At 39.7% G+C, this 25,151-nt stretch overlaps 2 protein-coding genes across 4 annotated transcripts; both read left to right on the forward strand.

Moving 5' to 3' along the window:
* The first annotated feature begins 4,730 nt into the window (after nt 1-4,730).
* Nucleotides 4,731-10,511, forward strand: amt (aminomethyltransferase). The gene is given in 10 exon segments (XM_032565472.1): nt 4,731-5,010; nt 6,157-6,324; nt 6,479-6,559; nt 7,731-7,862; nt 7,959-8,037; nt 8,197-8,342; nt 9,130-9,310; nt 9,565-9,720; nt 10,210-10,340; nt 10,342-10,511. Coding segments are annotated over 10 exon segments (1,248 nt in total). The 5' UTR covers nt 4,731-4,881; the 3' UTR covers nt 10,387-10,511.
* Nucleotides 10,512-12,596: 2,085 nt separating this feature from the next.
* Nucleotides 12,597-24,990, forward strand: ifrd2 (interferon-related developmental regulator 2). Of its 3 annotated transcripts, XM_032570810.1 has the most exons (14): nt 12,597-12,706; nt 12,988-13,120; nt 15,026-15,076; nt 19,303-19,419; nt 19,626-19,710; nt 20,200-20,324; nt 20,535-20,692; nt 21,049-21,102; nt 21,263-21,441; nt 22,257-22,365; nt 22,603-22,737; nt 22,862-22,990; nt 23,088-23,183; nt 23,811-24,990. In XM_032570810.1, exons 2-14 carry the CDS (start codon nt 13,078-13,080, stop codon nt 23,889-23,891), a joined length of 1,362 nt encoding a protein of 453 aa, XP_032426701.1. In that variant the 5' UTR covers nt 12,597-12,706; nt 12,988-13,077; the 3' UTR covers nt 23,892-24,990. The 3 variants fall into 3 exon arrangements, with proteins under 3 accessions (XP_032426701.1, XP_032426706.1, XP_032426714.1); XM_032570815.1 differs by lacking the exon at nt 15,026-15,076 and having other exon boundaries at nt 12,598-13,120; XM_032570823.1 differs by lacking the exons at nt 12,988-13,120; nt 15,026-15,076 and having other exon boundaries at nt 12,604-12,706.
* The last annotated feature ends 161 nt before the right edge of the window (nt 24,991-25,151 follow it).

The raw sequence follows: 25,151 nt of genomic DNA on the forward strand, positions 1-25,151 counted from the left end.
CAGGGTGTACCATGCGCCTCTCGCCCGAAACGTTCGCTGGAAATAGGCACCAGCACCTCCTGACCCCACCAGGGACAAGTGTGAACGGAGGATGGATGGATGGATGGATGGATGGATGGATGGATGGATGGATACCAGCTTCCTTCAGCTTAGTAGATTAAGAGTGACTGTCTTGTTTAAAGTACAAAAATAACCTGCCGCTATTAGTATTTTAGCTCATTCTGCAATTTAGCTAATGATTAACTGTTAGCATAACAACAAACTATATCTTAGCTAACATAAAGGTAGTTTCTCATATTTATTATAGAATATAAATATTCTATTATATATATATAAATATAAATAGAATATTATATCTATAAATATAAATAAAATATTGATAAATAGAATAAATAAATTCTATTTATGAAAATAGAATTTCATAAATTTTGGTTAATAAAGAGACACAGGTTTCCTCTTTATCTACTTTTTGTCAAATTGAGCAAATCTTTTTTTTTGAGCAATTGACCACATTTATTAAATATTGTTTTTGGGGTTGTTGTTGTTTTTTTTGCTTAGTTTGAGCAATTTTAATATACATGAAAAGACAAGTCACTGTTACATTTCAACTCAAAGCACAGGTGGTGTTTGGAGACAAAAGACCAAAACCAACATGAAACAAAGTTTTATACTTCACATTGTAAAAGTATTTGACATCTATAAAACAAGCTTGTGTGAGTACACTAGCACAGCGCTGCGTGTCCTCCTCATGTCCCCCGTCTCACGGCTGTCATGTTTCGCCTCAGTTCCTGCAGCTCCTGGATCAGCAGCTCCAGCTTGTTGGCTGCAGCCTCCTTTTCCCTCACAGCCTCACTCAGCATCCTGACGGCACCGCCCTGCTGAACTGGAGGAGGAACACATGCAGATATTGTGTTTATTTATTTATTTTTTAAGAAGTCATTACATTTTATTTGGTATTGGCTTAAATTTTCATATGGGGAGCCCTAAGGATAGAAATGGGCTGAAATTATTTCATGATTAGAAGGATTAATAATATGCCTATGTATGTGATGCCCATTTTGAAGCTGATTTAGTCGATTTTACATGCGCTGTATAAAAATACACAAAATCTTATTTTTCTCAAGTCAGACTAAACTTTTCCTGTCCAAGACCTGTTGGGATTACTATGATTTTCTATCTTCTAAATTCCTGAAAAAGAGTGATTTTTGAGAAACATTTTTGTTTTTCTTTAACGAAAACTGTAAAAGCTGAAGCAGACATTATCGGCCAAAGGGTCAAGAACAACAGAATCCTTGCGAAATTCAAATAAAAACAGACGTATTGCCTAAAACGAAGATGAGCAACACTGTGAGCAGAAGCAGGGTGACGATGGCGCAGCTCGTGGCGTAAACCCTCGATGAACTCGGCGTCAACATGTCCTGAAGACGTCTCTGCCATTTGCTGCCCAGCGGGCGCGCTCTCTGACTGACCGCCGTCCCGTCATGTGTGTACAGATTCCCGTTTGGGGACGGTGTGTACGCAGGGCGAGGAGGCCTCATCCCTGAAAAGGACACGGGGTGAAAAGTAAGTCGATTGGCCAGATGTGGATGTGTGTGTTGAGACTGTGAGCACCTTTGTGGCTGTGCTCGGGGTGCGTTCGGTGGAGGTCGTTGATGGAGTCGACGGAATGCAGCTCGATCTCGGTGAGGTCTCTCTCGCTCACCCTGTAGAACTGAGGGGTGGTCTGGGACGACGGAGGCCTCGACATGTTTCCTTGAACTGAGGGAAAATGTGGGGGCAGATGTGACTTTAGTGATATTTAAGGAGATGGACAAACATGAATTAACTTACTATAGAGAAGTAGGAGGACATCTTTTTGCAAATAAAACTGAGAAGATTTTCTCTGTATTCGACACATTACACCCTAATGCTCCTAAATAGAAAATTATGAATTGGATTTAAATTAGGACTTTCACTGGGCTGTTCTAACAAATAAACCCCCCTTGATCTGAACCATCCAATTGCAGCTCCTGCTGCATGTTACGGGTTGTTTTTCTGTAGGAAGGTGAAAACTTATCCCCGTTCTCAAGTCTCTTGCTATCTCCTGTTTCTGGGATTCCCCATTATTGCCAGTCTTCTGTAAAAGGCCAGGTTCGTGTCAGCAGATTCTCCCTCCCGAATGACCATGGGCCTCTTTTCTGTTTCTCTGATTAATGCTTTTTGTGTCCAACTTGTTAGTTTAGTTGGACGGCCATGTCTTGGCGGGTGTGCAGTCGTGTCATATCCTTTCCATTTTGCAGATTATGAATTGAACAGAAACTCTGCGAAATGTTCAAAGCTTGGAATATCATTTTAATCCTTAAGCCTGATTTAAACTTCTCCACAGCTTTCTCCCTGATCTGTCTGATGTGTTCCTCGATCTTCATGAGGCTGTTTGATCTGCAACGTTTTCTAACAGAGGCCTCCAACACATCCGTAGAACAGCTAGATTCATACAGACTAATTTGGTGAATGGATTTCCATTCCTTCTGTTTCATGGTGTTGCACTAACTTGTTTTGTTTTGGTTTATACACGTCACATCACAGAAAGAATTAGATTCAGAATTAGATGTTAAGATTAAAGAAACGGGCCAGTTAGAATCTATTCATATGTCCAAGAAAAGAACAGATCATTTCGGTCTATTTGACAACAAAACATGCATGAATATCTTAGGTATGAGACCTATTATTAGAAGTGCTTATCAAACATGATGCTGCTGGAATTTGAATCAAGGGTCAAAGGACAGAATGTGCTCATGACTAATAAATGACTGACAGACTGATAAATGACTGACAGTACACACTGATTTAAGTGTGTACTGATGCAATTCACAGTCTGAATTGCATCAGATTAATTCAGACTGTGAATTAGTCTGATGCAATGGTTAGCCACCTGTCTGACGATTCCTCTTACCTTGTGACACTAGTAAAGAAAATCTTGTTTGCCGTATTATGGTCTTCCTAGTCTTCTGGTTCACCTCTCACATGCTGACAGCAAACTGCCAACACATGCATCTGAGCCAACAAGAGGAACATCAAAATGTACTTTTGAGTGAAAATCCACATTCCAGGAGCTCTGTCAACTGAAGCCAGGTTAATCCAGCTACATTTGGTCCACTTTGTTCCTTCACAAAGGAAAACAAAACAAACAAAAAAAAAAAAGCTGGCTGGTTCCAGGTACAAATTTTCTAAAGTCTCAACAAAGTTCCAGGACGCTCCAGAACCAATAGAGGCCAAACTGGGTTTGAGTCTGTATTTTCAGATTTAACCCACCGCAGCCGCACTGTATAGGAGACGTAAGGAAAGAGATATGAGCAGCAGAGGAAGTTTTCTTCTCTGCCTTAGTGCGCCCCCTCCCAACATGCACATGCTTGGCTTTGCAGGCCTTCACAGTCCAAAATAGCACCAGAGACATGAGATTATTATTAGTTCCTCTGGCCAAAAGGATGACTCAGTGACCGGGGTGAAAGGCATGATGGGATCAACACACACAAACACTGACAGAAAAATATCAGAGACTTTGACTGATGGAAGCAGATCTAAAGCTTTAACAAACAAATCAGCGCCGACAGAGTCTGTGGAATTGATCTTTTCCTGTTGTTTCTGCATGTCCTCCTCTGAAAAAATTGCATTGTGAAGCTGGTGACATAGTTACAATTAAATGTTCTAGCTATAGTAAAAATGTCTGGAATATTTTGCTGAATAGCTTTTTGCTGAGTAGCTTTTTTTAAAGGGTTTTTGAAACCCTTGGAAAATTTTAATGTACAAACAGCCATCCAATCATCAAGACACAGTTATTTTAACAAAAGCTTTTTGTTTTGTGGATAAAGACTGTTATGCTTATATCTTGGCTCCATCATCTCATAAAGTCTACTCGTCAGACATTTTAGTAAAACTTTAGGGATAAAGCTGTGGAGAAGGTCAGGTTTTTCATCTCAAAGAGTGCTGCTCAAACTGTCTATCATCTGCTGGAAAAATGGAAAACTTATGGTACAACATCAAAACCTACCAAGGTATGGCTGTCCACCCAACAGTGTACACAGAGCGCTACTCAGATAATCTGAGGACATTACCATTATTAGTTGTCCACTCCAAAAATGAGACCTTTATGAAAAAGGGGCTATTTGGAACCCATATTTTACTGTTTGATCTATATCCAAAAGGTCATGTTAGGTGTGAAACGAGCCACAGATGAGGCTAAATGCACCAAAGTAACAGGAGCATCATGTTGTGGGGGTAATTTTCTTCTGCAAGATCAGGTGAAAGGGATGGGATGGAATCAACACACATTCATGTGTCAGGGACGGCCTAGTCAATGTTTAAAATTGAGAATCTGTGGTGATCTCCGTCCAATCTAACAGAGCTGGAGCTGTTTACAAAACAAAAAACATAGCTTCTGTTATTTATTTATTTTTGTTAATAAAAGAACATTATTTTCCTTCAGCCTTAAAATTATAATTAAGTATTTGCTCATCACTTAAAAATCACTGTGGTTGTAGTGTGGAAACGTTTCTGTTTCCCCCTGTTGCCATGGTACTATGATCTGTCACTGATGAGATCAGAGAGTAATTTGTTGCACACTCTGAGGCTGGGACATGACCAAAACATCCTAGTCCCGCTTTAAAAACGCTGATCTCCAGGGAACTAAAGTGAACTTATCAACTACGTTTCCCACAAGTCTTTGCTCCTTCCTTCATCGTTACCTACGCTTCATGTGTTTTTTTTTTGTGTTTTTTTTGCAAGGATAGCAGGGATCCCACGTTGTTGAGTTCAAAAGAGTTTGGAAGCAAAGCGGAAGTGCTAACGCGGCTGTAGCGCCAAGCGGGTCCAAGTTAAACACTTGAGCGGGGATCAGGCTGCAGGATGTGGGCTCGGGTTACGGCCGGGGGCTCGGGGCTCGGGCTGCGGGCTTCTAGGGAGTGCTTGCTGCGGGTCACGGGTGCTGGATGTGCGGGGAAGATACTACAGGAGAGACGGGATTCCAGTGCCGAGGTATGGGGAAAGCTACAGATTGATTTCTTTTTTGCTGCCTTTCTGGAGGATTACGACTGCTTTGAGCAGACCATTACGCTGCGGTTTAATTTGCAGAAAATTGCATCTTTAACGCGTTCTGATTTGTCATTACAGTGTTTGAAACCATTTGGTGGAAGTGTTTCAAATGTGTGTTTTGTTTGTCTTTTTTATTTAGTTTTTTAGTTTTTTTTCCCCCAATCTGCAAATCAAAATTGTTTTGCCCTTAAATGAAAGATTCCCACTATTTCAAGTGCATCATGTGCTTAATGAATGGCGAGTGACAGTTCGGTACTTTGTTCAAGCACTTTGAACCAAGGGTTCACGTGCATTTGAGCAAATCCACGTGAACCCTTCAACCCACACTCAGCCCTAAATGTCCTAATCCACACAAAGAATCTGACCAGATCTGATCAACTAAGTCAGAAATGCCTTCCGGTGACTGAGCCTGTGGAGTGTGTTTGCATTTCAGTTCACCCTGTTAGTGCAGTCACGTTTTGGATTCCCTCAGTGTAAACCTGGCTGTTTCTGCGTGGCTTCGTGTTTCGGTAATTGTGCTCTACAACAGCAGCCTGCTCATGCAGACATGATGTGCATGTGTCCCAGCAGACGCTCTGTCTGCTTCACTTCACCGAGCTGCACGAAATGACTTTATTGGAAACACGAGTGACTGCTTCTCTGTTGTTATCAGAGCAGGCTGATAAGCCCCCGCCAGTTTAAAGGTCATAATTTTATTTTATTTTTTTTAAAAAAACAACTGAAGATGGGATTGTGACAGACGGCAGGCTATCAGTAGAGCTGTCTATGTGTCAGGATTTTGCTTGATTACACATCGTCTCAGTAGTTTTGCGTATCAGGCAAATTTAAACTTTTATTCTGTTTCTTCTTCCCTGCAAAGCAATTTTCTCCACGTAGATTTGGATACGGTTTACAGTTGCAAAATGCATAAATACAGTTCTTGCATTTTCTTTCAACCCCTTCTACTTCGGTAGCCCTAAATGAAGTCCAATGCAGTCTGTTGCTTTCAAAAGTCAAGCATTTAAAAACAAACAAAAAAAAACGTGTAGTTGCTGTGTTTCTGTTAACTCCTCTGACTCGGTCGTTTTTTTCCCCCCCTCTTCCCGCCAGGCTGCCCTGAAGAAAACCACTCTCTTTGACTTCCACAGGAACAATGGTGGAAAGATGGTGGAGTTTGCAGGCTGGAGTATGCCTGTCCAGTACAAAGACAGTCACATCGCCTCACACATGCACACCAGGGAGCACTGCTCCATCTTTGATGTCAGCCACATGCTCCAGGTGAGGCACGCTGAAGCTGAAGTGCTCCAGATTTGGCTTTGCTCACCGGTTTGAAATCGGGACAAGACAAACTGGAGATTAGCCTTTATAGAAATACATTCTTTTCATACATTTAACCACTGTATTCCTATTTTCCTCTTGTTTCTTGAGTCAGACCAAAATCCACGGAAAAGACCGGATAAAGTTCATGGAGTCTCTGGTGGTTGCAGATATCGCAGAGCTGAAGGACAACCAGGTAGAAGACGGGTTAGCTGTTACCAGTTCTCACCTTGTAAATCTGTGTGTGATTCCAACAAGATGATCTGTAGCTGAACTGCCACAACAGAGCTTTAACTGCTTTTCAAATGTATTTCTACTTCCAAATACAATGCAGAAATTAGTTCTAAAAACTTTCGAAGTGTAGTCCGTCTTCTTTATTTTGACTACATAGTAGTAAATAGACCTTTTATATATCTCAAAGAAGTTTTTACTGACCTTTAAATCTACGAGATAGCTTTAACTTTGTTAATCTATGTTTCCTAATAATCAGACCCGGCTCCAGACAAGTTCAATAGGGGGCATCGGCTTATTTTGGGGGGCAAAATGAATCTGCGTAGCAGTTAATAATATTACTCAAGTAAAAGAAAAAGGTACTGTTCAGTAACACTACTCGTATAAGTACATTTTATCCAAAAAAGTCACTCAAGTGAATGTAACAAGTACTACCCACTTTTGAACATATATAACATCAGTAGCCTATAGACTACTTGTTAACAAGCTTAATGTGTTGTACTGGTATTAGCTAGTCATCTTTTAGCTAACATTACCTCCATCCAACAGCATTACTGAACTCATTCGGTTAGTTTGGGGGAAAAACTGTGCCAAGTTCTTTGCGTTTTGCTGGTTTGCTGCCATCATTCTAACACACACCTGAGCAGCTCTGCACAGCAGCAGGTCTCCTTCGCTGCCGCACAGGTGTAAACCCAGTGCGAGCGTCTTAGAGCTCATGTTGCATTTAAAGGCGGCTCGGAAAAGCAGGTTGCGACGTGTTAACAACGGATTAAACAGTTTTAACTGCTGAAAAATAAGTGACAAAATGCTCAGATATGGGAAGTGCGGAAGCCCCTACTGCATCAAATCAACAAAGGGATAACAGAGAGTTGGTCACTTTAAAGTAAAAACGACAAACACGCCCCCCTGGCATGGCTGACCATGCTGCCGGGCCTGCATATACCATAGAATCCAGTTTGGCTTTCATCTCTCTCTGTGTATTGGGACATCGATAATCCTAAACGCATAAAGAGATAAATCTGTAAGCTTTAAGTTTATCATTGTTTTAACAGAGAAGCAGATCTATTCATATCCTTACAGTAAATTCTTGAGTTTATCCTTAACTCTTCCCACTCCTTTTTCTTCTCACCTTTCAGGGTACGTTGTCCCTCTTCACCAACGAGAAAGGAGGAATCATTGATGACCTCATAGTGACAAAGACCGACCAGGGTTACCTCTACGTGGTCTCCAACGCCGGCTGCGCCGACAAAGACTCGGCTCTTATGAAGGTGAAGGAATCTGTGGAGGCTGACTGGCCTGGAATCGCCTGGGAAATGACTGATGGGTGTGTGTGTGGGCGTGTGTGTGTGTGTTTTAATTCTTAGGCCAGACTGGCAGAGTGCAAAGCTGCCGGGTTTGATGTGGACCTGGAGTTCATTGACGAAGCCCTGATTGCACTTCAAGGTCAAACACCCATTCGGTCTTTCATTTGCTCTCCCTTCTTAAAGTATCCTTTGTTATTTCATTTCTTAATAGGTTTCATATACATTGCTTTACTTTTAGTTGCAAGATAAGCTAAAGCTCGCTCTGTGCTTAAATTTCCAAGTCATTTTGTGTCATCAGGTCCCACCATGGCTCAGGTGCTTCAGGCTGGGCTGAAAGGAGACCTCAGTAAGCTGACCTTCATGACCTCCACCCTGGTCACGGTGTTCGGTATTCCTGACTGCAGGGTGACCCGCTGCGGATACACCGGAGAGGACGGGGTGGAGGTGAGCATCTCCATTGCGATGCTAAAGCTTTGGATCCGGGTCTGGTTGTTCATTTCCGTCCATTGTTGGGCTTCTTTTCTCAGACCTTCCCCAGACTATTCTGACTGAATGTTTAAAAAATGTGTCAAAGGTCAAAGGTTGTATCCATAGTGATAAATCTTTGGACCATTCTAATACTGAAGTACACTTCGACCTAAACCAGGGGTGACCAAATGAAATCTCTCCATATCAACTCAAGAGATTTAAAATCTTCTTCAAAGGGAAAATATTAGGTAAACACAAAGCATTTGTCTTTAATTAACCAAGCTTTCTGTTTTCACATTGACTTTATGGTAATTACCACAAACACCTAGCAACCCAGCGACTTGGCTGAATGCATCTTAGGTTTTTGAAGAAACAGTATATATATACATTACACAGCATGATGCCACACCAACATGGAGATGAGTTGTTTAAAATGAAGTGCTAAATGTAGTTTCCACAAAGGCCCAAACATTTGTGGTCTTTTGTGACCACAACACTTTCTTGCACGTTTGGGTGACTTGTGTCAAACTGCAAAAAGGTTTTTTTTTCCTATGACTTTCTGTCCCATTCTCCCAAAAAGATCAGATCTGCAGAGTGACCAAGTCACAGTTATCCTGTAAAGTCTCCCAGTTGAGCTGTGGAGCTCCATAGCTCCTCCAGGGTTGGTAGATGTCGGTAGTCTTTTGGATTTTATTCCTGCAACAGAAACCTTAACATGTAGAACGCCGGCGTTAAAGTTACTCTGTCTGTCTGTGTCTCCCAGATTTCTGTTCCTCGTTCCAGAGTGGTTGAGCTGGCAGAGAAGCTGCTTAGCAACAATGAGGTGAAGCTGGCCGGTCTGGGAGCCAGAGACAGTCTTCGGCTGGAAGCGGGACTTTGTCTCTACGGCAACGACATAGATGAGACCACCACGCCTGTGGAAGCCAGTCTTGTTTGGACGATAGGTTAGGCTTTATTTCTGGTAACAGTCTACATGTAGCTATTGAATACATGCATAGTTGAGCACAGACACTCATAAGTGTGTAAGTCGGTGCATTTTTCACTTCAGCCTGAGCAAGGCAGCAAGTAATGCTCTCTCCTGTCCTATCCTTTTGGATATTTTTTAATATTTGATGAGTCCTATCTTATCTTATGTAATGGAAACCTGCTTAATTAAACATTTTAAAAGGGGTCTGTTGGTTTTCCTTCCCACTCGCAGGGAAGCGTAGGCGTCAGACGAAGGATTTCCCTGGCGCTGACATCATTGTGCCGCAAATCAAAGCCAAGACAGCTAGGAAAAGAGTTGGACTGGTGTCCACCGGTCCCCCAGTGAGACAGCACACCCCCATCCTGAGCCCTGACGGACAGGTCATAGGTGAGGGAGCGACAAGGAGCCAAGGCCTTATCTGAATTTGAAATTGAGAGTAGAATCATATGCAGTTGCATTACAAAAGTAATGCAACTGCATATCACTGTTAGGTAAATAGAACTATGTATTTGTTAAATTAAGCATTAAAATATCTGATTCACCTTTTTGTTTGTTGTCCGAACAGGCTTAAATAATTTGACCACTAGGGGTCAGCAAAAGCCTTGCATTTTCCTAAACCGTAACTCTTCACAAAATGTACAATTTGATTTAAAATCTCATGCATTACATCACATTTTTAATTATAAGGCAATTTATTAGCCATAGGTGAATTCAAACACTTGCTACTTTCTAAATAAATGAGCAATAATCCATTATCTGGAATACAAACCAATGTCTGAATGTTGTTTTTCATGAGTCTATTTAGGAGGGTTTATTAAACTAGTGTCATCACACTAGTTTACTTATTTTCACTGACACCTTTCTCGTTCTTTATAGGGGAAGTGACCAGCGGCTGTCCCTCTCCCTGTCTGAAAAAGAACGTCGCCATGGGCTACGTGGACGCAGCATTTGCCAAGAACGGAGCAGCCGTCCAGGTTGAAATCAGAAAGAAAACAGTCCCAGCCATTAGTCAGCAAGATGCCCTTCGTCCCCACAAACTACTACACTGGATAGGAACCACACACTGGATCATTCTACCAATTGCCTCTCTCATTTACAGTCGTCTCCCCCTGGTGTTTAACTCCAGCAATACAAGGCCAATTTAGGATTTAAAAATACTTTCCAGCAAGTGTGGGGGGGGGGAAATGCAACACTGTAAACGTGGTTGGTGTTCAGCTGTGAACAACCATATTGAATGCAGAAAACTGATGGAAGATGTAAAGAAAAGACTATTGTACAGTTGGCATCCTGACTTGAATCCATAGTTTGATAACATTGTTTAATCTGTTTGGAATGAAAAGCAGGTGGCATGAGAGTACAGGTAGCACTGATGATGTTAGCACAGTTATGGGACCACAATAGAAACTTTTATTTGTCAAGTCATTATGATACAAACCAAACTAAACAAACAAATCATCAAACCAACAATTTGCAGGCTACTCTTTTTGTCCCTCACCTCTTTATTTTACTTTTCCTTTCTAGTACCAAATGGAGCCATCGTCTGTGGTACACTTTATAAGGACCATTTGTAAATTTGCACTCAACTTGACAACATTGACAAGTACATTCCTATATTGTTTTCCTAGTGGAAAAAATTTGGTTACAGGACTCTAGTAAATTACATCGACCAGCTGGAGGTCACTCCAAGTCATTATAGAGTTATTACAAAGTTTTCAGCAAACATTTTTAGTTATATATGAGATTTCAGCATTTTTATGACCATCAGTCTCAATAATCAATTTAACTATGATGAAAAGAAAATTCTTCACATTGGTTGAAATATCAGGGTACAACATGAAAGACGGAGACAAATGTCAGAGCCTGACAAGTGAGACTGTGTGGCTAACACAGTGTTAGCCACACAACAAGAAAAAGAAACACAAAACTTTTACAAACAATTGAGTTTTTAAAAAACACGCAGTCAATTAGAAAACGATTAACAGAGAAGAATACAAGGATGGGAGGAGGAGGGGGGGAGAGCGGAGCCTTTCTTCCACAGTCTAAGTCACAGTCTAATTCACAAAACTACTATTTTGTGAATTAGACTGCAGCACATTCATGCACGCTTTTTTGTCTTCTAATGCTGTCTTAATGCCACAGATGCATAGAAATATTTGCATTTACAGTAGCTATGAACAAATATGACGGGGTTTGGCGTTTTTGATCGTATGATGATAATGATGACGATGTTTATTTGTGTTTTGATAGTATCAATTCATAACTCCAGAAAAAATAACGGTCTAATTTATAGAGATTGCTTAGTTTAACATTTAGTCTTTACTACTAATAAAAATATTCAATATGTAATTAGAGCTTTCTGTTTTCACACGAGGTTTCTGGTGACTTGATGACTTGACTACTGACTTGCCAACTTGAAACTGTGCAACAATGCGATTAACTTGGGTTTTTATGTATGGCTGAACGTTTGTGTGAACTTCTTAAGCATTTTTCAGGGGAGAGTTACTTTTGAGTAAATAAAACGTGCTTTTCTAGTTGCCTCTGATTGTTTATTTATTTTGCTTCTGAAATGGAAACTTATGAAATTAAGAAGGGCCAATTAAGAAAGTGTTTTACAACTCTTACTGTTACTATTTCCACTTGCAAAATTTGCAAGTAGTTGTTTCTCATATATGGTGCCTTGCCAAATGACTTAAACGCAGTTTTTCATGTTTTGTCACATTTCAGTCAAAAATGATCTCGTGCGATAGACCAACACAAAGCAGCGCATTTATTATTTGGAAGACCAATGCTAGAAATTTATTTTATTTTATTTTACTTTTAAATAATTAGCACAACTTTCTCACCCTCAAAAAGAGACCAACATTTTTACACATTTTTCTTGTCAAATGCCTCAAGCTAAGTCAGATTGGGCCAAACGTTTACACTTCTGAATTTAATAAAGTAAAGAAAAAAATATTTAAAAAAAGTCTCAGGCTTATTAATCTGGGGTATACACAATAGGAGAGGTTCAGTTGGGTTTAATGTTGATGGTTTTGTGCAGTGTAGTCTTAAAGTTTAATAAGAGATAAGCAAACACTTTCTCCTTTACATAGAAACTTAACGTGTAGGCCAAATACATAGGCCTGGGTCCAGCTAAAATAATATGACAATAATACATATTTTTACTGAGCATTTCAAAAATAATGGTTTTGGTGTATGACCCTACCAAAGCCGGAAACGGGGGATATCGCCAGAACCAACCAACCTGGCAACTCGCGTAACCGGTGGGTTCAGTAGTTACTGTGGGGAAGATGGTGGACCTGGTGACAGCAGCGTGCTCCAAACTCCGTCCTAAACACTTCGAGAAATATTTACCATCTCAACCTGGCGTCAGGTATAGATTACCCGGGGACAATCACAGATAATACACAGAGTAACTGGTAAAAAAGTGGGACATAACCCGCTCTGGACAGCTCTTTTTCCCGGGATTGAAGACGGCAGAGAGTTGCAAAACGTGGTTGGTGTCGCTCGTCACTGACGCTGGGCGAAGTGTCAACAGAAGAGTTTGCTGGGGGAAAAAAAAAAAAAAAATGTGTCGGTTTTATAGTCTTTGACTCATAAACTGAAGTTTGGGCAACAGGGATAATTTAGACAGGCGTCTTTCTCTGCCTCCAGCTGCTAAATAACAGCGTAGCGGACTTGAAGGAGGCTAACCGACGCTGCTACCTCAGCTAGCTTTGTTGTGACCCGGAGGATCTGCTCGACATGCCGCGGAGTAAAAAAGGGAAACGTGGCTCCAGTAAGCCGGGTGAGTAACAGTAGCACGGAAACCCCCGTCCACCTTTGTAGACAGAAGAAAACAACAGGACGCATAATCTGAAAAACAGGCTTTACATCTTGTAGTAACATTTATGGTGTCCATGTGGCGACAGCAGCCTGTTGCTCTTCTGACTTCAGCGTGTAAACCTGTCATTGTTGCACCTGGCAACCGCTGCATCTTTAAGCTATTTTACAATTTATTACGATTCGTAATATTTGCAGAATGTTTTTTGTAAGGTTTTAGCGCGATTTGTCACCCCTGACTTCTTTTAGCATGACAGATGACTTTTGATTAGACATTAGCATATTTACAAATGAGTGCAGTTTTGTAAGTACAATGTGTTTTCTATCATGAATGAAAATAGGTGTTGGAGATGCACCTATTTGTGATCATTTGTGGTTTATCACCAATTTTGCAAAGCTTTTAAATTTGATTTCAGCCAATTCCGATTTCTGTACTCTAAAACTCTAAAAAAAAAATCTAAATATTTTTTGACAAGTGGAGAATGACATATGTAAAACAACGTTCTGTTTACATAGAATAGAATAGAATTACTTTATTCATCCCAGCAGGGAAATTATTGCTGTGTTGCTCTTTTTCATTGAAAAGCTAAACACACAGTAAAATGCTCCACATTGGACAGAGCTATTTGCACACCTACAACTAGGTACAAATGCACAAAAACATCAGTGAGACAATCTAATCGACCATTTTACTAATCAGGAACTCTTATTGGGAATCAGTAGAGCAGATATATATATACAAAAAACTTTATCTGTCCTAAAAACAATAACTGATTAAAACAGATATCAGCAAGCCAAACCTTAAATAAAATAAGAATTTATAATTCGGGAAAAGATCATTGTGCATCATTAATCGCAACATGCCAATTTTATAAGAAAACTGAGGCTATAGCAGTGTAGTCATAATTTATTGAACTTTTTCCTGCAAGTTATTTTATAAATAAATACCTACGTTTAAGCCTTAAGAAACCTTTTTGTCATGAATGATTAGTATTTATATTGGCACCAGACGTAATGTCACACAATCCGGATTTCACAAATATTTCAAAACAGAGACAACATGATGGCAGAGTTGATATTTTAAACTATTTTCAACATTTTTTTTATTAAGAGATCAGCATGAATAGCAAAGCAATCTCTGTTCCTCATAGCTGATCCTGATCTTAACTATAATATATTGTGGTGTGTTTTTTTTTGTCTCCTTTTTTCTTTCAAATACCTTAAAATTGCGACCACATTAATTTGTTGCTACACTAACACTCGTAATGGACTTTAGAACATGCAGCTCCCTTTAGAAACACTTTTTTTTTTGTACGAGGTTCATCTTTCTGATTACTCGGATATTTACAGTACTAACATAGTGTACTCTTGCATGCAGGGTTACAGTGAACTGCATGCTATTTTTAGCAGCAGTGATATCATGCTACTTAAATTGTGCACAGCTGGTTGTACAGTTAGGTTTCAGAGTGCTGAAAGTGGAAAATCTGCGCGCCATGTGCAAGTCTGTCTTTTTTTTTCCTGCAGCCACACTAACAGGTTCCCGATGTTGTATGACAGTGGTGTGAATCTCATGTGTCCCTGTTCCAACCTGTTTGGAAAGCATGCATCTGTACACACAATCTCTGTTGCATTGATTACCAACGGAAATTACAAGGAGGGAAGTCATAAAGAAGTAAACTAATACATCGACAGAGTCATTAAATGTGGCACTGCAGTGAGATCATGGAGCATTTGAGCACTAGTGCTCATATGTAACGTGATTTAGAAATAAAGCTCACTTCTGGTGTTTTTCTCTCCAACACCGCCATCCCTCATTTTCCCTTCAACATCCTTTTGGTCCTTTTGCCCATGTGTCTCCCAACTCCATCAGGCTCTCTGCGTCAGGAGGTTCTGCAACTTTCAGCTAAAGGATCGTTGAAAGGTAACTTCTCTGATTCCTAACATCAGATCCCTGTTGAGCTCAAACCCTGCGATGACCCTCAGTAAGGTGCATGCAGTAAACCTTAACATCAACTGAAATGCTAAAGCACACGGAAACCATTTAAATTCTTCACCCATATGCCTCATCTGACTTTTAACACTTTCTCTTTTTTTACTGAAATTATTAGTCAACTTCCATATGACCTGACTAGAAGTGTTGCTGATGATGAGGGATTGTTTTTCCTCTTTATAGATGGGGAAGTAGAATTGTGGAATTTTTAAAATGCATTATTTGGATTTTGGTTCCAAGCGATGGCAAAAACAGCATAATTGTGGTTGGGGTAATTTTTTTAAAAGGCCACTGTTGGTAAAAATGTCCAGAGAGGCAGCAGTGGTATTTGTAGGCGACACTTTTACGCACCTGAGAAAATCAGGGTTTTGTTTTTTATGTAAAGACAATGAAATATTTGTCTTTAAATATTGGGCCATATTTACTGCTGGTTGCTATTTGCAGCAAAAATACAACTAGCATAAATGTGAACAGTGACCTTTTGAGGAATTTAGCACAGAAAATGTGTCTAAAATATGGATAGAATAGTAAAATGTGAGCAATTTTTTCATATTTCTGAAAATAATACATGATTTTTATTTAGTTTAGGTTGTTTTCTCTAGAGAGTGTTAAAAGCACTAAATCGTCATTGTAGTAGTTTATTTATTTCTTAAAAATAAAACTCTCTTTAATGAAATTGACCTGCCCCAAACCTCCAACCTGTGTCAGCTGTTAAATGCTGAAACTCGTGCACAGAAGAACATAAAATAAGTTCACCACTCCCAACCTGAATCCCAGTTCCTCCTGAAGCAGCTGACAGTTTGGTCAAACTGTTTCCGGCTTACACCAGAACCTGACTGCAGTGTGGGGCCACTGGGTGATAAGGACTGGAGGAAGGGAAGCAGGCTGCAGTGAGCTGTGTACACGTGTTGCTCGTTTGGCTTCTCTGAGTGAAGATAAAATTAGAGACGTTTTTTTTTTGTTCTTTTTTTTTTTCGGTCTCCAAGTGACAGTTTGCATGTGCAGTCATCTGAAATCCCAGCAGTCGTCTTTGCCTACTGAAATGGATTTTGTGGTTTCAGATGACAGGTCATTTCCCAAACAAAGCCGTCCAGTGATATTTGGGTCAGCGTCACCGACCGCTGGAGTCTTTTGTTCGATCGATGAGATGGATGAGATGACATGCGAGTCGTGGCAGGCAGATAACAGAGCCGTGGGTGGGTCTGCGTGGGAAGGTGTATCGCTGTGTGTGGGGCTGCAGTGGGAGTCAGCAGGCAGTGATCAGGAGTTCAAGGATAACTGGAAAAACTGCCGACTGGTCCACGCTCACAGAGCGCATTAGCTTCCCACCGAACCTGTTTGTTGATCCCATGTTGGGCAAACTCTGATTATGGAAACAAATTCTTGCAGGTTCACAACAGTGATAAAGAGTAAGAAAAAACAAAGCAGACAGAATGTGTCCTGTAGCGTTTAATATAACAAACAAGACAAAATCATATTGTATGATTAGTCAATTTTTCAAATTCTGATCCGTTGTTTTTAAAAGCTTTATTTTTCCGATCCACATTTTTATCAGTTTCCTATTTGTCTTTGATAACCGTGCAGGAAGATAGAACAGCATCGAACAGAGGAGGGGCGACTTCATAACATGAGTCACTGTTAAAAATACTTTCACTATTTTATTAAGAAAGACAAAATGATAATGGAGTGTAGCATCATATATTAGTGACTATCCCAGGTTATGTTACTAAAACAACTCTTTCCTTTCTTTGTTCTAACTTCCTAAGATTGGACCCTCAATAGAAAACAGAAAATTAATTCTTTCTATTATTTGCTGACAGTCTTCTGTCACAGCCTGAATGAACCACAAATGTCATAGGAAGTGCAGTTTTCTATTAAATGGTGTCTTACAGCTGTGATATGTAGTTTTTAAACACTTCACATGTAATGAAAATGGCTAACAGTGGCTAGTGGTTAGCTCACTGATTGCTAAAAGCTGGTATTTTTCAATTGCATAATTTCAGTCACCAGTTGATTTTTATTTATATTTTTTAATTCATGAATGTAGTGTCATAGTATTAGTGGATACATTTATGAGTGGACTAATAATAAGGCTGTAGAAAGCCTACCCTAAAGTTTAAATAAAAGACATGGAACAACAAAGAATCTAAAACTGGGTCCGCTCAGGTTTGAATAGCTGAACTTTCCCCTATTATTACTCTGGTTACACATTCAATTTCCAGTTAGTCATAGGTTGACTATAAACAGTTATTTTTTTCTTTATTCAGGTGGAAACCGCTAAATAATACAAGAGCAAATGTTGCTGAAGTTTTAACTCCTCTCACTTCTGTAGTTTCTGTTCAGTTTGGAGTAACTGTCAAGTGTTTGTTAAAACTAAATCACTTCAGCTGGTATCTCAAATAAAATCACTCTGCTTTCCTGCTGTATGAGTGACCTCTGAATCACTTTTACCATACCAGTTGATTTTTAACGTGAACACAAACGCAGCGTGACCATTCTGGATCGCTGAACACCCAATGAGGGGACAGATGAACGGCCTCGCTGGTCTTCAGTAATCCCACCAACAGTAGAAAGTCCTGAGGCAGCAGAAACATGAGAGTTAGCTTAGCTTAACCTGCCTGCCTCTTCTTCCTCCACCACACATGGCAGAGCTGTGCTGGAACAAACCCCTGGTGTGCTAATAAAAGCCTAAACCATCACATAGTACTGCTTAACGGGAAAACCTTTCCAGTTCATGCAGGTTTCCAGCTATTATGTCCTGATAGTTAGCCAAAAAAAATAACAAAATAAAAAACTAAACACCTGTTCCTCTGGTGGATGTTATCCTGAAAGCCATTTTACTTGATGAGTGTCATCAGTTTGTACAAGTCTGGCCCAGTTTGTAGCAAATTGCAATCATGCATGAATGTGTGTGTGTGTGTGCAAAATTTTATCATTCATTGTGAATTTTTTGAAAACTACATATGTAAGGATTGTAGATTTTGCTGGCCAGTGTCTAATCCATATTTATTTTTTGTAATTCCACGTTTCAGATTCCAGGCTTTTTGTTTTCTCCACTTTTAAAAGTCATCAAGTTTCAGCAGAATACACCGTTTTCTTTATAGAAGCTTCTTTGCTTCCTCTGACTTAACAGTAAAATAAGCTGAATGGTTGGCGTTCAGTCTTCCCTTGGTAAAAACTTCGGCACCGAAGTGTGTTGCTAGCAGTTTGAGCTGGTAGCATCTCACTGAGCTGCATTCACTGATTCGAGAAAATGTTGGAATTTTAGTGTCTGATGAGATCATGACCAGTCAAGATTTATGTTGTCAAATTTTTTTTTGCATTTCCATTTAACTATAGGGTATACAGTTTGCACTCAGTATTCATTGGTTTCAGGGACCACAGCCACCCACGAACAGCCAAAATATAAAAACTTCAGACCCCCTTTAAAATTGCTTATAACTGCATATTTTAATATACCTTAATATGTATTAATTCACCCAGTAGAAACAGTTTGGGGACTAGTGCAGAAGCTAACATATAGTCTTGCTTTAACGCTACTTTTGGGGTATTCTTTCAAATATTTTAGATATTTGCCTATTTATGGATTGTTCTGCAGAAAACCCCATAAATAGGCAAATTTTCCATAAAAAATTCAGTTGTGTTCCACATAAAAAATGTGCGTACAGGGTAATACGTGAATACATAACGGCAAACAGGCGGGGTCCACTGTATCTAGAAACCAGAAACTGACTCAGGTCGTAAGTGTTTGAGTCAGAAACACAAATGATTGAAAAGCAAATGAACATAGACAATCTGCATCTTTTTCTCTCTAAGAGTAATTAACTCTTCCACTCACACTCACCCTACAACTTCGTCTGGGTTCCAAGTCTTTCCTTGGTCCACTAAAGCACAAATCTCGGTTCTACCCTCACCTGGTACCAACATGTGCTGACAGTGAGTTTATTTTCCAAGAGCTCCTGATTTTAAACTTGTTTTTTTTTCCTGGCTTGTGGAAATAACAATCATTGCTGCTGATCATTGTAACAGCAGTTTGTTGACTTATTCTCTCAGCCCACTTCATTTGAACTTACTACTAAAAAGATTTCTTTGTTCTTGTTGGGTGTTTTTCACTCCAAGTCCTTCACGTTCTGTGGGTGTTTTATTTTTGTCTCCAGGTGTTAAAAACGGGATGAAGGGAGAATCTGCAGCCAGTGACGATGAGCCAACATCGGACATTCTCAGCCACTACAGTAGCACCAGTGAAACTGCTTCGGTCCTGGAAGAGGGCCCAGGTCTGTACAGAGACATCAGATATTATAATGCACAAAGCAGGCTGATTAAATTAGAGCAGCTGATTAAACAAGTGTAGTTCTTGTTGCTGAAGTGAATATTAGATAACTTTTTTTGAGTTTTTCTGAATGTTTAATAGTATGTCTTAACTTTTTCACAACTACTTTGCGCAACATTTATCTTCTAAGTGCTCTCTGGTCATATTTAGGGAGTGAGCAGGTGGATGAACAGACTGCACAAGAAGAAACAGAAGACAAGCTCAAGCAGTGTATAGACAACCTGATGGACAGAAGGTGAAGGTTTTTATTTAGCTTCTCTAAAATAGAAATAGTGGTAGCACTGATGGTCTGCTAGAACCTACCATTATATCCTGAAAAGTTGATTTCCAGGACAATATATCCTGGAAATCAAAACGCCAAGAATTAGCGTGTGGAGACAAAAATGCTATTAGACAGATGACTTGTTTGAATTAATGATTGGCAGCAAGAAGATGTCAAACAACTAAAAGTTTGAAAACACAAGAATTTATGGGCTGCAGTGTTGATGAAGTAACTGTGTTCTCCTATAAAATGTAATTTTCTATGCAAATATATTCATCATTCTACTGTGTAGTTGTCTTCAGTTTGTTGGGTTCTGATCATCAAAGTTCTGCGCATTAAACTCTGCTTTACAATAAGTATATTGCCACAACAGATGGATATTGTAGCAGCCAACATCAAAAAGCTTTGACTGCCTCTATTGTCTCATTGCAAAGTCTCGCTCTGTTTGTCTTTTTCTTCCAGTACAAAGACTCGTCTAGCAGCCCTGGAGTCACTACGACAAGCTTTCTCCTCCAGAGTTCTGTACGACTTCCTGACAGGCCACCGTCTCACGGTGCGCGACTACCTGGAGCGAAGTCTCAAAAAAGGTTCCGAAGACAATCGAGTTAATAGATTGACATTGTGTGTCATCATTGATGCGTCATGCTTTAGTTTTGTTTGCTTGTACACAAACTTTCTGATTATTTTATGAAAGCTTTGCCTGAGCTCGTTTGATGCAATATAAAACATCGTTCTTAGAGTGAACCAGTTAGGTCGCCCGAACTTGAATTTCTTCCTCTGTCCCTTCGTGTCTGCAGGCCGCGGAGAGGAGCAGGCCGCGGCGGCAAATGTTTTCACAATGCTGTGCATCCAGCTCGGAGGAGGAGACGAGGCCGAGGAGGGCTTCAAGTCGCTTTGTCCTGTTCTCACCTCCATCCTGAATAACGACCGTGCCAATATAGCAGCTCGTCAGAGCGTGAGTGATGCCCTCTTCTTAGCAAATCGCACTTTAAAATTAAAACACTCTTTCTGATTGGAAGTTCTGGACGATAAAAAAAAGATCACGATTAAAATGTGGGATTAGCAGTTTTAAACACATCTGTTTCAGAACATTTTATATGCATACACTGCTTTGTTTTTAAATAAAGATTTCTGCTTCTTTTTGGATGTTTTAAAAAGAGAAACTCCATAATTGTTTCAATTCACGGTCACTGTTTAGACAAAAAAATAAATAAATAAAAACAGAGATAAAAACATTGATGTACATCAGTATGGCTTAATAAGAAAACTTCAGTGTTTTAATGTACATCTGCTCATCTCCTGTCTCATCAGTGTGCCAGGGCTTTGGGGATGTGTTGCTATGTCTCCACTGCAGAAGAAGGAGAGGTGAGATTTGTTTGCAACGTTTTGTGCTAACACACAACTACTCAATAACAAACCTGGGACAAAACACCCAAAAAAGCATAAATGAGTTTCATATATGTTGGCTTTTGTATTTAGTTTTTGTTCAATGCACATTTTTAACATGGTATCTGAACTGTTGCAGGACCTGGTGAAGACACTGGCTCTTCTGGAGAGTGTCTTCTCATCTTCCTACCCTAACACAGAAGGAACGCTGCCCACACCCAAACCCGGTCTGCCCGGCCTCCACACTGCCGCCCTGCAGGCCTGGTCGCTGCTGGCCACGCTCTGTCCCACTTCCAAACTCACTGAGCTGCTGGAACTGTGAGTGGACATGAAAAACATAATAAATATTAATACTCCAAATAAAGATTTATATCTCACTTTTTTTGTTTTGATACATTCTTTTTCAGTTGAATAAACAAGTAAATGTAAAATTTGAGTCAAAATCCAGTTTTTCATCCTTTGTTTTCCATCTAAATTTATTTTAGATTTATTCATATTCACAATAAAAAAAAAAAATACCCACCATCCTATTTTGCCCATTCCACAAATTTGTGTTTGTGGGATGTATATCAACTTATTTTATGGACAAATACTCGAAACGCACATTGCAACATCAGCCAAGATTTGCAGAAGAAGTCTGTATTAAGTCAAAACACAGTCACCACCAAAACAGCTCACACACACTGATATTTCATTGTGCTGTCTCGAATATCACATGCATTCACAGGCAGTTTTAGAGATGAGAAGCTACTCATTGCATCAACCTCAATGAGTTGTTCAGCTAGAAGACAGTTGTCCATGCCTTCCAGTGGAAGAAGAAATTTGCATCTGGACACATGTATGAGTCTGTTTAACTATGACCAGTTGCCAATCAGTCTAACCTTCCTTGAAGTGGGCGTGATTATCTTATCTAGTCTCCGATAACAAATGTCCTGCAGCTTTTCAACTTGTCTGAGGTCCAACACAGTTGAGCCTCAGACTTCAGAACCTAAACTTTGAAGGACGCCGTCCCTTGATAGCTGGAATTTAAACCCAGGACTTTGTCTAATGTACTCCAACGTTATTGTATAATGTCATTAGTAGGTGGTAATTGTTATCAAATACTGATTATGCGTTCACTGTGTTCTTTGTAGGCACCTCCCTAAGCTGCAGGCCTGTCTGCAGAGCAGCGACGTCAACTACAGAATTGCAGTGGGAGAGACGATTGCTCTGCTGGTGGAGTTGGGCCGAGATATAGATGAGGTAATCGCAAACAAATACTATTTGCATGGTGGAGGATAGTGTAACTATTGATGAATAATGGATGAATACTTTGTTGAACGCAGATCAATCTATTACATAAAATTCTATTAAAATTGATTGAAGTTTGGGGTTGTAACTTGATAGAATGTGGGAAAAATATCAAGGAACATAAATACTTTTGCTAAGCACTGTAAATGCCTTTGATTTAGCGTCACTAACGCTATGTTGCTCGTGTAGGAGTTTGAGGTGGAGGACACTGAAAGTCTGTGCGAATGTCTGAAGAGTTTAGCCACAGACGGCAACAAACACAGAGCCAAAAATGACAGAAGGAAACAGCGTTCCATCTTCAGAGAGGTGCTACATTACATAGAGGTTGGTAACTGTCTCAAGTATTTCCAACTTGGAGGCTTTGACTTTTGGCTTCCTGTTTGCAGTAGGTTTCTTCTGCATCCCTGTTGTCTCTTTAGTTCCTGACATCCAGTTTCTGTCCCCACAGAATGAGGATTTCATTGAGGAGAAGATCAGATTTGGGATGGAGAGCGTTTACATCGATGGGTGGATGAGGAAAAGAATCTACGATGCCTTCAAGGAGATCCTAGAATCTGGAGTTAGACACCATTTACAGGTGTGGTAACAACGCTCCAACACAATAAAACACGCTGTGTAGAACATTAAGGCGATTTGTCCTCAACCAACCTCTATATGTAACTTGTTTTGTGCAGTACAACCAGCTACTCCGAGACATCTTTGGCCTTGGACCTCCCCTCATCTTAGATGCTGCTACTATCAAAGGCAGTAAGATCTCACGGGCAGAGAAGGTAAAGTATGATTAATTTTTTCACTAGCTTACTCCTGGCTCTTAAAACCATTAATACCTGTTCAGAATAAAAAGTATGTTTGAAAACACACAGTTTAATAGCCATTTAATTTTTACCATTAAAACATGACCTCTTCAAATTGTATTGGTTTAAAATAAAGGCCAATACATTCTCTACTGGTATGTATTGCTATTCAGTCTTAGTTTATGAAATAGTCATTAAAGGTTTCCCCCAGAAAACTTGCTAAGCCCGGTGGTTGGGTGCTAAGGCAGCAGCCTGTTGTGCTTTTGAGTTAAAAAATGTTTAAAGTTGACAGGAAATTTGAAAATATCACTTGATAATTATGTGTTATTGAAAGATTGGAAGATTAATACTTGAACACCAGCTATAAAGTTTTAAAAGATGCAAACATTTTAAAAAGACTTTAAAAAATAAGCAATGCTTAGCCTGGTGGGGGCACAAGTAAAGCCTGGTGGCCCGCCAGGCTTATAATGCACTGGGGAAACTCTGGTCATTTCTTTTTTTTACCTCCTCACGGAAAAATGTTTTTTTCTGGCGAAGAAATCTTACACCCTAGAAAAACATCCTCCTAATGTAGCATAAACACTTTTCCCCCCCCTTCAACAGCGTTTATTCAACGCAGCTGCCTTCAAAGCCCGAACGAAACAGAGGAATAAAGTCAGGGACAAACGCGCTGATGTCATGTGAGGGACGGACAAGAAGGGAGCGGATGAGGAACTGAGATGCCTTCGGATCTTCACCCATCAGACACAAAAAGACTCAGATTTTTTCACTTGTGCTCTTCATTTGCTCTACAAAGAGCTTTACCTGCTATTAAGTGTTTTTGTCAGACCAGTTGTGTGGTTTTAATGAAAACATTTTGATGCTTTTTTGTTTTGTATTAATAAGTAGCAGAACAGGGTTGAAATCTGAACCAAACATTTAAAGAATCTGATTCTGTACAAAAAAAAGGAGCCAAGGAAACGTTGTGCTAAGTGTCTTTACTATATGGGATGTCCGATTCCTTGTTTACCCCCCTGAAAGCCTCATGTCTCTCACCCAGCCAGAGTGGCTTCTTCAGCAGCCAAAAAAAAAACCTTTTCAAGCAATGCAACCTTTGAGAAACGTGTGTGGTGTTTGTGTGCGAGTGTGTTTTATCTGACATTAATTTAACCATGAAATAAAACACTTACCATGTGAATCCAGAAGATGCCTAATTAAAAAAAGAAACTGTATTATTGTCATCTCTGTATTGTTTTTGCTTTTACAAAATAAGTGAGCTTTTTCTGGTGGAAAAATTTGTATTTTACTGTTTTAATTTATTATAAGAGCTGTAATAAGTGTTTTTTTGAAGAAACTTGAAATTATAAACTGTTTACAGACACAATTATGGTTAAAGATGACAGAGGTTTATATAAGTTTTCTTTCCGATTCATTTTTAACGAGGGTTGCCGGGTCATAAAATATTTACGTGTATGTAACACATAGAACATGGATTCATGGACATATGTGTATGTGAGATGAATTGAATGAATTTTAGTCTCTAAACAACAGTAAATGTTTTAACAGCTGCTGATCAGCAAGTTTGACAACATTGTTTTTAACTAATGAAGTTCACATTAAACATCCGTCTGTTTTAATGACTTTTATTTGGTGAACTTGATGGCTGCCAAACAGTTTGAACTGGTGATAAACCAGAAGAAGGGAGAAAGTTTGCAGAGTCACTGCAAACTTTTACAGTTTAGTAACTGTGTTGTTGATCCTTCTTGGAGGGAATCAAATGAAATAAATAGCAGTTCAACATCTACATTGTTTTTAGTTATTCCAAATTGTCGAAATGTTGCATTGGTTTTGGACTAGTACGTTTTCTTACAAGCAAAGTCAGCATAAGGCTAATGGGCGTGTGTGCGATTTTAAAAAAATCATACTTTTTCTATGGTTTTAAAAATCAAAGAATGTGCTGTCTAT

Source organism: Xiphophorus hellerii, chromosome 1 (genome assembly GCF_003331165.1).
Source record: "Xiphophorus hellerii strain 12219 chromosome 1, Xiphophorus_hellerii-4.1, whole genome shotgun sequence".
NCBI classification, from domain to species: Eukaryota; Metazoa; Chordata; class Actinopteri; order Cyprinodontiformes; family Poeciliidae; genus Xiphophorus; species Xiphophorus hellerii.